General features: G+C 53.9%; 6 protein-coding genes across 6 annotated transcripts; 4 read left to right on the top strand and 2 right to left on the bottom strand.

Annotated features, from left to right (window-relative positions):
• Positions 1-3251: 3251 nt before the first annotated feature.
• On the top strand, positions 3252-3614 carry CCOS01_03872 (uncharacterized protein; the record flags this gene model as incomplete). The annotated part of the gene is made up of 1 exon (XM_060452055.1): positions 3252-3614. One exon carries the CDS (start codon positions 3252-3254, stop codon positions 3612-3614), a length of 363 nt encoding a protein of 120 aa, XP_060318320.1.
• Positions 3615-4636: 1022 nt separating this feature from the next.
• CCOS01_03871 (uncharacterized protein) lies at positions 4637-4936 on the top strand (the record flags this gene model as incomplete). The annotated part of the gene is made up of 1 exon (XM_060452054.1): positions 4637-4936. The coding sequence occupies one exon, from the start codon at positions 4637-4639 to the stop codon at positions 4934-4936; it is 300 nt and encodes a 99-aa protein (XP_060318319.1).
• An 885-nt stretch (positions 4937-5821) lies between these two features.
• CCOS01_03870 (uncharacterized protein) lies at positions 5822-6043 on the top strand (the record flags this gene model as incomplete). Its single annotated transcript, XM_060452053.1, has 1 exon — positions 5822-6043. One exon carries the CDS (start codon positions 5822-5824, stop codon positions 6041-6043), a length of 222 nt encoding a protein of 73 aa, XP_060318318.1.
• Positions 6044-7161: 1118 nt separating this feature from the next.
• On the top strand, positions 7162-8085 carry CCOS01_03869 (uncharacterized protein; the record flags this gene model as incomplete). The annotated part of the gene is made up of 3 exons (XM_060452052.1): positions 7162-7496; positions 7589-7741; positions 8004-8085. 3 exons carry the CDS (start codon positions 7162-7164, stop codon positions 8083-8085), a joined length of 570 nt encoding a protein of 189 aa, XP_060318317.1.
• Positions 8086-8583: 498 nt separating this feature from the next.
• On the bottom strand, positions 8584-9393 carry CCOS01_03868 (uncharacterized protein; the record flags this gene model as incomplete). The annotated part of the gene is made up of 1 exon (XM_060452051.1): positions 8584-9393. The coding sequence occupies one exon, from the start codon at positions 9391-9393 to the stop codon at positions 8584-8586; it is 810 nt and encodes a 269-aa protein (XP_060318316.1).
• Positions 9394-9662: 269 nt separating this feature from the next.
• On the bottom strand, positions 9663-10412 carry CCOS01_03867 (uncharacterized protein; the record flags this gene model as incomplete). The annotated part of the gene is made up of 1 exon (XM_060452050.1): positions 9663-10412. The coding sequence occupies one exon, from the start codon at positions 10410-10412 to the stop codon at positions 9663-9665; it is 750 nt and encodes a 249-aa protein (XP_060318315.1).
• Between the last annotated feature and the right edge of the window lie 832 nt (positions 10413-11244).

Raw genomic sequence — 11244 nt, 5'->3', positions numbered from 1 at the left:
CTTCAGGCGTGTGTGAGAGGGAGCTGCGTGAGACGTTGGGGATTGCGCGGATACAAGCGGTTTGGGAGGAAACGCACAACACATCACACACCTAAAAGTTTTTGAACCGTCGGTCTGATTTTAGATTGACCTTGCACAACGGTCGATCCGTGCAGGATACAGAAAACCATGCGGTACTGCGGTACTGCGGTGCCGGCGCTGCGCTGTGCTTCCCCTTCTTCTCATTCTCGCTCTTATGCTACATCACCCAACCTTAGTTACATACAGAAGGCGTTTGCGTGGCTGTATTCTGCATCTTCAAGTTTTCACACTTGTGTTGTGCACATAAGGCTTGAACCCATTTCTATGGCGGGAAAAAAATATTGGCTTGGGCTGAGAATGAGTGATTTGATTAGAGAATTGTGTGTCCGCGGCTGACAGGTGAGAAAAGCGTGAGAGTTGGGAGATGCAGAGGGGCCTGCGAGTGTATCTGCAGGATGGGCGATGGCTCGCGGATGGCGTCGATGGGAGGCGAGTGAGTAGTGACATGGGCACTGGGGATTGGGGAGATACGACGACAATGTAACGTCGACTGATCTCGGAAAAATCATTGGGAGCAAATCGAGGAAAGGTGTTGATTGGGAGTTGGCAGCTCGCCCTTCTTCTCTTTCAAGTCATGGACCAACGGCTCGTTATCCAGTAAGGTGGTGCCCCATCATCAAGCAGCCCTGTTTGACTGCATCTGCATCTCCGCTCCTCACGTTTCCTGGTTCATGCCATGGCATGTTACCGTGCAGCATGGGAAGGGCAGGAGGGCAAAATCAAAAGCCAGCGATGGTCTCGGATAGGTGAGAGACGGATGTGCGATGTTGCGTGTAGCTTGTCCCACCACCACACCTCTCGTGTGTCTGTCTCTTTGAGATACGCCTTTTTCCCATGTGGCCGTCACCCGACCCCCTGGAAGACATGACATATCCATACCTTACCCCATTGCTGTAAGAGGGGAGCAAGGGAGCAAGGGGCACCGGCGATTGCGGTGTTGGTTCGGAGTCCCGTGTTCAACTTTTGGAGTTTACAATGTCACCCTCTTTTTCCTTTGCAACTCGGGGGTTTGAAAAGTCTCAAAAAAGTCCGAAAAAAAAAGAATCTAGAAGCGCAATGGTTCAAGAAAAGTGAAAAAAAAAGAAGGTTTGGTGGGCACGTTTTCCGTGGCACAGACCGTTTTCTCGTTTCACCCGTCAGATCAGCGGTCGTCACCGCTCAGTCTCATCTCACGTAGTCTTCTCAGTGAGATTCCTCTACTCTCAGTCTCACATCAACTTCACACTCTACGCCCGTTACTACACACAAGCGCCCAAACCCGAACGGAAGCTCGGAATCGGTGACGGACGAGGGCGGGAAATTCACCTCTCGGTGGTCAGTGCCTGCGGTTCCTCTTCCGATTCACTCAGAAACCTTTTTGGTGGCGTACACCAGACGGAGGATGGAGGGGGTTCGAGCCTCATAACCGAAGCATTGGCTCTCTTACACAGTACACTTACTCTACCACTTACCCAGTCATCCCCCATGCAAACCCCAAAGCCCCCGTGTCCATCACCAGATGAGATCTCGACCTATGGGCGATACCTCACATTTCCTGACCCTTGCTGGGACTGGGGTAGGTAGACTACCTAGCCTGGCCTGGATGGCTCATACATCATTGCCTTAACCTTTGCGACTACCGCCCCAATGTGACTATTGGCGCCATGACTGTCATTCAAAGTCCCTACTGCAACACTAGCCGGCTAGTCGAGTTCGAGAATGGTCGTCGTCGAGGACGTGCCGGCTTCTCAAAGTCTCTAGGTATTTTGGCGAGCAAACTGTCTAAGGTGTGCCTGTCTGGATGGGACTCATGGGAGTGCCGTTGGAGTGCGTGCCTGCGTACAGATAGAGAGACACAAGCCATTCATTGCCCCTCCCCCTCCTTTCACCCCCATTGACACATTCCGCACCAAGAAAAATCCTGGACCTCCTGGTCCGGCTCCGGCTCGAGACCCGGGCAAGCCATGGACCTCCCTTCGTCCCTCAAACCAGAAAATTTTCTGCTCGCGCGCCAGTATGCTACGATTTTCTTTCCATTTTTTCTTTTTTTCTTCTGCCATGCGGTAAGTTCAAACGTCAGATGGCTCCCGGGGTAATCCCCGGCAAAAGGGGGCATCTCTCTCATGCAAGCCCGTATCCCCCTCCATTCACAAACCACCGCTCGGGGTATTCCAGAACGCCGTTCGTCATCCGGGGGACACCTTGCGTGGGGCATATCGGGTCGTTGCCGGTGTCGAGGAGGGACGAAAAGGCAGCCCGGCGAACCGTGGGTTGTGAAGATGGGGAGGGGGAGGGAAACAGTTGGTCATGCCATGGATCACGGCAACCCGTTTGCGTTGAGCGGGTTCATGGACCGGAACTGAATTGATCACTCAGTGAGCAGTGGCCTTTGTCTGTCTGTCACGCCCGCATCAAACCCCCGCGCGCCGTACGGCATTGCATGTCTTCAGAGTCCAACCTGACGATCCCACTCACACGGGAGGCGAGTGAGAACCGAATTCACATCGAGGGGGTCAGATACTTGATACTCGGACACCAATGGGTTTGAAAACAGGTATCCTGTGTATCATGTAGCCAGGTAAACAGGAATGCCTTGTTGGCTGCCTTGCCATGCTCATCATCATCGTTGCATTTGAGGTTCCACCCCCGGTACATGGAACCCAGTTTGCCGATTCCTAAGAAATACCCGAAGAGTGAATCAGACAAAAACCATCAATGTTGGAGGGGACCTATCCGTCAACCCCCCCATCTAAATTTACGGCGTATCGTAGCACACGGCGCACGGAATTTGCAGATCCACACGGGCAGCAGAAAAAAGAAGATGAAGAGATGCCCACAGCAGCAAGACGCATGCTCAGGCAATGGGGTGACGCGAAGCCAATGCGCCGCTAGATCAGATCGGAAAAGGGCGCGCCGTCATTTAATTGCACTCTTTTCCCTTCTGCAACTCTTGACATTAGGCAGACAGAAGTGCAGGTAGGCTTTCGTACGTCGTTGGGTTTGATGATGGTGAAGCGTCCCTTTCGATTGGGCTGTTTTGGGGTCTCTTTGGGTACCTTTGCGTATAAGGTCGACTTTGGGCTGCCTCTCACTCACTCTCACTTCTCGGTGCTAGTCCAGATACTCTCTCGGCTCACTCAACTCTTTGGGTGCAAATTGTAACCAACTTTGTCAACCGTTACCGGCTGACGATGACGACGGAAAACTTGGGAGGGGGAGGGGGGAAGGCCACTCACTTACACCGCCGCTCTTGGAACTGTGGGTGTAAGATCTGCCCAGGTTGCCCGCGTTCTTACACTTCCCAACGCAACGCGCAAGCAACGCAAAGCAAAGCACAACATACATTCTTCTCAAAAGAAGATGCCTTGTATTCTCGAGAGACGCAATTTCGTTTCCAGAGATCACATGCGATGCACCTCGTAGAGGAAGCTCCGCCTTTGCGCATACATACATGCCTCACATACATGCTGCTGCTGCTGCTGCTGCTGCTGCTCCTGCGTATGATGGGGGCCTCTCGTAGATGCACTCACACCCCCACCCTTGAGGAGGCCTGAGGAGAGGAAAACACGCAAAGAGACAAGGCCAGATAGATGGGAGAAGGGAAGAGGGAATCCTCGCATCGGTGATGGAAGTTCGGCGGGGGCGAATTCGCACTTGAGTCGGCGCCGCTTTTCAACATTCATTCATCGCCAATGGAACATTGTGAAAATATGTCGATTTAAGCCGACCAGTTGCTGCCCCTCACACCCCCCCGTCAAAACGTCTCTAGACTCTGCATCTTTGAGTGCATCTTGGACGGAGCCAGGCGTGCCAGGGTCATAGGGTGGGATTACAGGGGTTGATGATGAGCCCTGCCGGAGCCCTGGAGAGGTATCCAGTTCAGGTAGATTCTGGAAGTCGTCCGTCCTTTTGCACCAATCGAAACTCTGAAAAATGGCAATGATTCGAGTCAATCAGAAGCGGGAAAAGTAGACGGTGTGGGAGAGATTGGGAGGGGAAGACTCGGGAGAGGGCAGCAAAAGGACTCTGAGAAACCCAATGAGAGCGACGAGAAGTCCCGACCAATGATAAAAAGCCGGAATGAACTAAGTTGAAGTCGAAAAGGGGAAAAGGTACTTGCAGGGGAGGGGATGAGGTACAACAAAATAAAATAAATAAAAATAACAATTAAAATGGAATAAACCAAAAAAATATTATATCCTGGGGGGCTCCCATCTTGACAACGCATCACCACATAAAATGCCCGAATCTACTGCACTTCTGCCTGACCTGACGCCAGGGTTAAATCACAGAACGAATACCTTCCATTGCTCTCCAGTCGCATTCGCACATTGGAAAACGGCAACATGACCGTTTCAAGAGACTATAGTACCTACAGATACTTCTTTGCCTAAGAAACGATCAGCATTTGGGGGGCACTTCTTTATCCCGCAGTCCACACCCGTCCCCGGTTCTATCAAGAAGGTGGCTCCCGCAGTCCAACGAGGCGACGACACGAGCTGCGTGGGAGTGGACAATCCCACGCTGCTTTTGATTCAAAGTCGTCGAGAAGTTGCTTGGCCTGCATGCTCGGTACATGTATCGCATTGTCCATACGTTGTATTGTACCGCTGTGCCTGAGCATTGCATCGTGGTGTTGTTAAGACGTCTCAACATCAGGACGATATACCTCGGGTTGAGAGATACCTCGAGGAACGCCAGGTTCGTTCGCAATTGCGAACGAACAGCAAACGGAAGAGGAGAAGTGTCCCCTCTTCCTGCCCCTCGGCCGGTCTTTGCCCCGTTACATTCCCATTCCATTCTGGTCTCGTCTCCCAATCTTTTGCTGGCCTGCTCTCTACATCCCGCCCTGCCCTGCCCTATCCAAACTTCTTAGCTCTTGATATTCACCCTAACCTGTCCTATCCCCTTTCATCCCAACCCATCCTCACCCTCGTTAGCCCGGCACACTCGTTGGATCAGAGTTTCGATCAACGGCGGGCCCTGTCTCGTTTCCCCATAGACCCGGCTTTCCCTAATCGTCCTGACGTCTGCCCATCGTTCAACTTGCCCCAAGTTGCCTTCGTCTCCATCTCTGGCGTGTATCCGTTTTACCGCCCTCCTCTTCCTCCTTCTCTTTTCCCCCTCGACACCGCTTCCGTCACGAATCAGAACCATACTGTAGCCCCTCTCCGGACGGTTGAAAGGCCGGTCCGGCTTGCGTCTGACTGGGTCGATATAACACATACGACCCGCATGGCCCTCCGTCATACGTCCTTTTTTTTTACTTCCCATCTACGGCCACGGCGTGTGTCCTGTCCGCCAGAAGGAGACGTCGTCGTTGGATTCCCGGGGGGGGGGGGTGTGACTGTCCATAACCAACGTCCCGTTTGCCTTCCGGACTCTTCTACGTAGGTACACTTCTAGATTCTACACACACCTCTTACACCCACACCTTCTTTCCCACGCCTCGGCCCCTTTTGGAGCTAAAGCACCTTCTATCCTTCTTGATACCGCACGGGCGTGGACGGAAGGGAGGGGGGAGCCACCCCAAGCAACCACAAACCACACAACCCAAGGTTGATGAAGGAACCCTCCACGCCATGGACGTGGACTGAAGACGTCCGTCCCTGCCCACAGAGCCCCATGCCCCTGGCTTGCAGGTTGCAGCCATTCCATCCTTGCCTGTAGTCGGTAAAAATGAGTAAGGTAGTGCGGAAATACTTTCGAGGTTGTACCTCCCTTGTCATCAGGTGGGTGGTTCGGCAATGTCTGGAACTGCATGTCTCTTGGTTCGCCGTTTTACACGACATGCATCGTTTTTTCTCTCTGCTGCCTTTGCTTGAACCCACATACCTACATTCTTCTCCGTGTGTCTTGTCTTGTCTCGTCTTTTTTGCCCTCCCATCCTGCTCTTTTCCCAACCTGCGTCGGCCAAGTCCGTGCCCCCTTGAGTTTATCGGACTGTTCTCTCCTTTCGTTTCTCCGCAAGTATCGACCCTAGCTACCATAGTATTTGGCATCTTTCGTCTGGATATTCCACAGACTCTCAGAGATATTAGATCCTTTACCCGTTCCGGTCTGCCCACCCCCCATCCACCCCATCGTGGACTATCTCCACCAATCCCACTTGTGATAGTCGCCTCCCTCGGCATATGCAGACACCTCTTGCTCCCTTGCTCCCTCTCTCTCAGTCCTCTGCTTTGCCTCTGATACTTGCCGCGTTTTTCCCCATCATTTTTTACTTTCCTCTTGAGAAATAGGAAACGCGGCATGCAGACGTAGTAGCAATCTGCTTTTCCTGCTTCTCCTTGGTTGGCCAATGGCTCTGTCCATCACCCTCCCACCACCGTCCGGCTGCCACCCCTTCCAATGCCCACACCCTCAACGTCCAAACGCCTCATCGTCGTTGGATATCTCTCTCTTCTTTTTTCACTTTTGTCTCCTCTCTTTCTCCACGGCCCATATATCCACATTAACAAGCGTTGCGGGTGAAGACAGGGTTTAGTCTATGCCACTTCCCTGTCGCTAACGCACAGGCTAGACCAGGCCCAGGCAGGTCGACCGGCTGCCGCTCATCATGGTCCTTGTCAATGTCAATGTCCATGTCCATGTCCATGGTGGACGTTTGTTGTCTGCGACCCTTTTGGCCGCTCTCTCTCTTTCTCTGATCATCCCATCACATCATGCCCTTGGACCATTCCGTCTGTTCCCCCTTCCGCGGAAGGAGACCCGGTTAATGATGAAGCCACGGCTTGTCATCGGACGAATCGAGGCTTGATGTCTTATCCCCCTTCCAAACAGACGAAGAATATGGAGTCCGAGGAGGGTTTCGGAAAAGTATAAAAGGGCACAACTTGAGCGGCTTGAATTTATTCACTTCTTCTTTCTTTCTCACCATCAGATTCCTGGACTATCTTGAGGCTTCCATATAGCTTTCTCCAAGTTCTCTTCTTTGCCCAACAAGCAACTTCCTTGCACACTTGACTCTGTCTCACAGAGTGCCGCCATCCCCAGTCGACACTTGGACTTAGTCATCCCTTGTTTGCTTCACATCGTACACAAAGTACACGTCACGCCTCTATCGTCAACTGCCGGCCTCCACCTCCTCCTGCGCCCATCATGTCTTCCCACTACAACTCCCACTACACCCTCCCTTTGCCCGTCCCCTCCCACAAGGGCCAACACTACCCAAGCTACAGCAGCACCTACTCTGTATCGCCTCCAGAGACAGATGAGTCCGTCAGCTCAGGCACCGGTCCATCATACAGCAACAGCGGCTACTCTGGCGGCTACTCGGTGGCCAACTCCAGCTACGCCGGAAGCAACAGCGGCGACTACGAGAGCACCCACCACTCGGCCAGCGGTGTCGATTTCAACGACTACATGCAGGACCGCTTCGCCCAGACCTTTGATCCCATTCCTCTCGACCGCAACATTGCGGTCCAGGCGCAAACGTAAGTTGTTTCCTCCGTGTGGCGTGCGGCGTATTCCATATGCGGCGGCGAGACAGAACAAGGAGGCTAACGAAGAGGAATGCAAAAAACAGGTCCGGAAAGCTCAACGCAAAGCACCGTGAGCTGCTGGAGCTGCAAAAGAAGGCGCAAGCTCGTCTCGCAAAGACGCGCGAGCGCTTCAACGAGGGTTACCGCGACGCTCAGGACGTGCGCGCGGACCTCGAGTGGACGCAGAAGAAAGTCTCGTAAGTTGCACCCTTTTCTCTCTCCATTACCTCTTCCGGGACTCCGGAAAAAATTCAAAGGAGAGGCAAATTCTGCAGTACTGCAGTATGCGATCCCAGAAGTTTTCCCCGCGAACCAGTGGGGAAATATCTGAACCGGATTGCTGGTCCGATTGAACTGCGCGACTGCAACATTGGGCGTCGGAAAAGGAAATCTTTCGGGGGGGTAAAATCTGCGAGATCTGAGACATTGCGGCTAACACGCGGACCTCTTTTTGTGCAGATCGCTCAAGAGCAAGACTTCTCGCAAGCACACCAAGGAGTACAGCAAGGCCCGCGCTCGCTATCCGTCGCCCGAGTACTAGAGAATTTCCTCTGGTATTCCGGGTGGTTTGCTGCGGATTGAATTGCGAAAGCTTCTCAGCCGCGCGATACCGACGACGTTGAAAGCAAGCGGCGAGCTTCTCCTTCTTTTTCAGCCTTGTTTTTTTTCCAGCGTGCCATTTTCAACTGCGACCAAAAGAAAAAAGTTTCAGCCTGCCGTCGTCACCACCACCACCATTGCTACTACCACTACCACCACACCACACAAAAACGCACGACATACATACATCCCTGCCGACAAAACTGCAGGAACGAAGATACCAGATTCCCGGAGATTTACTTTGCATTTGATTTTCTTTGGATGAGCGCACGCCTCCCTCCATCTCCGCTTGTTTACTTACCACTATTTTTTTCTTGGGTACATATTGGGCTGGCAAGCATGGGAGGGTAAGAGAGGAGACAGGGGCCCTAGGCGAACCTGACAGCCGGGACGGCTTGACGCGCAGCGGCACGGCGCGGGGCGAGCGTGGGGGGCCCGCCTAGCCGCCCATCTCACGCTGCTTTTGCGACGGGCAGTGCGGCGGATATGCGAGCTGCGAGCTGAAGCAGGGTCGAGTGAGGAGTGGGTTGAATGGGGAAATATCATTCCCAGGCGTCCGGTAAACCTCCACACACACACGTACATGCCCTGGGCAGTTTTCCCCCAGAATTGGCAGACGTAGGGCTGCTATGGGGTTCCGACCGGCCTTCTTTTGACCTTTCGCCTTGAGAGAGAGGGGGGAATGTTTTTGTTGCACGAGATGATTATGAGACATGATTGGATGAATGGGAAAATGATTTGGGGCGGCTATGTTGTTAAAAGTACACCTCACCCCCTCCTTCCGAGGGCAACGGGGCCAGGGCCAAGTAGCCCGGGGGCTGCAGTAGTTGTTGGAAGGGTCTCTAGGCCGGTAGAATGGCTTGGTGGAGACCGGGAGGGAGGGGACGGGAGACAAGGAGACCAGGCCCAAGATGAGGGTACGGTACAAAATTGTTGGCAATCTGTTTGGAGGCGCTTGTCCTCTTCGGGGCGGTGGGATATTGCTCTTTCGGGAAGGATAGCGACGGGGAGCTGGACGTGGGTCATGTTCCTCTGACCCTCTCGGTGGTTCTGTAGCGACGACAGGGTATTTCTCCGTCTCGGGATTCATAGTCATATCATACTCTCTTCTTGTTCGGTCGTGGTGGCCCTTTGCCGGGCTGCTGGTCCACGATATATCCACCGTAACAGTACCGTCGTGATCCGGAGTCCTCCGTAATGCCACCGTAAAGAACCCCCCAGGCCTTGGCCAAGTCTGGGGGGGTCCCATATATCCAGTGATATATCAGGTGATGGATGAGCCATGATATTTTCCCCTGGCCTATGTCCCACACGGATAGGGACATCACGTGACGTGGTCGGTGAGGTAGTCGGTGAGTCGTTTGTCGATATGCCAAGTCGCATGGTTGAGAAGGCATCCAGGTGAAGGTGAGGTAAGCATATCGATATATGTTGACCACACGCTCGGTACCATGGTCCACACACCACTCAGGTGCCAACCCATGCCACATTGAACATTGATAGTCCATCGACGTTCAATCAAGCCTTCTGAGCTTGGGTACCCCTCGCCACCCAAGTCCCCTTGGACAGAACCCCAGCCTTCTTCTCGAGCTTCTCCCATGGGTTCTCATTCGACGCGGGGTCGTAGTAGCCCTCCCACCAAGGCTTGCCATCATTCCTCTGTTGCTGCTGGTAACCCCCGCGACCACCACGCTGGTGCTGGTGCTGATACTGCTCGGGGCGTTCCCTCGTCGGCATCGTCGTCGGAGCGGTTCCCATTTCCTTACCCCACGACGCGTCGGGCCGTTGAGGTAGGGCCGATGATGTTGGGAGAGAGTAGGTTGTGCTCTGTGCCTGCGGTGCCGAGGCTCCGCCATCTACTGCCGCACCTCGGTTGGCGAGTTCGTCTATCAGACCTTGCGCGTGGGCAAGGGCCGGGGCGACGGTTGGGTCTGAGTAGAGATTGGCGCCGCCTTCCTCTGCGTCCACGTCTTCTCCGGCGGCAGCACCAGCGCCGGCGGCGTTGCTATCGTCTTCGTCATCATCGTCGAGGTCTATCTCATCGGCGTTGGCGGCGGGCGCGGCAGCAATCTCGGTCGTTGTCGTTGACGGAGCGGGGCGTGGAGCGCGAGGGGCGAGTGCGGTCTGGTTCGCGCCGGTCGCGGAGGAGACGGCGTCGGTGCGGTGGTTGTATTTGCGCTTCTTGGCGGCGGGTTGGGTCCCGAAGGAGGCGAAGCCCATGAAGGCTGCCATTTCGGGGTCGATTGCGAGGGAGTCGTCTTCGTCCATTGTGGGCGGTGAGGAAGTTAGTCACACGGGGTCGGTTGATTGGGGCGTCGTTGCGAAAGGCTGCTCGCTGCGGGAGAAGTATGGGCGATGACGTTGGAAAAGAGATGTTGGTATGGATAAAGTAGGCCAACTTCCTGCAGGAAAGAAACAGCTCTGGGCGATGTGGTGAGGGGAAAAGGCAGTCAGCCAAAGAGGAACAGAAAAGGAGCTTTGGGCGCGGGAAGAGCCGTGGACTTTTCTCAGAGAAAGGGGAGGGGAGAAAGAAGGAGAAAAAAATGTCGAATTAAGACCCTTGTCCGGCACTGGCCCGCTTAATTACAGCCTCGTGGGACCGGGGCATAAGGTACCTTAGCTAGGTACCTAGGGAAATAACTTGGGGGCTTCCAAATTTCCAGGGTCTTTTGAATGGCATGTCGTCGATAAAAGAATGACGGACGACATGTTCGGGTATTTGCGGCTGTAGATATGGGCGAATGAGAGAGCAATTATTCATTTGCGAATCAAAAGCATTGTGAGAGGAGTGCACAGTTAATACCAATACCTACTCCCTCTTTAAGGCACAGAATTGGAGAGGAACGGGGAATGCTCGAGTCTCAATCGTCGGGCCGCTGAGACGCTGACATCATTTGAAACGCGACGTACTCCGTACCCCTGGCGCGGATCCCGGAGCTTGGGGTCATGGTTTGCGCTTGTCTTTCAACTTCATTCCAATATCTTGACAACGACAACCTCTTCCGTAGAGACACCGAATATAGCGGCACCACTTCGATTCGCAGTCGCGCGTGAACACCCGAGCTCTAAACCGCGACATCTTGCGGGAAACCACCTCCTG

This window comes from Colletotrichum costaricense, assembly GCF_030867565.1.
Source record: "Colletotrichum costaricense strain IMI 309622 chromosome Unknown Scaffold_3.1, whole genome shotgun sequence".
Classification (NCBI taxonomy): Eukaryota; Fungi; Ascomycota; class Sordariomycetes; order Glomerellales; family Glomerellaceae; genus Colletotrichum; species Colletotrichum costaricense.
Note: the sequence above shows the minus strand (reverse complement) of the source record. Positions and strands in the feature narration are given on the sequence as shown.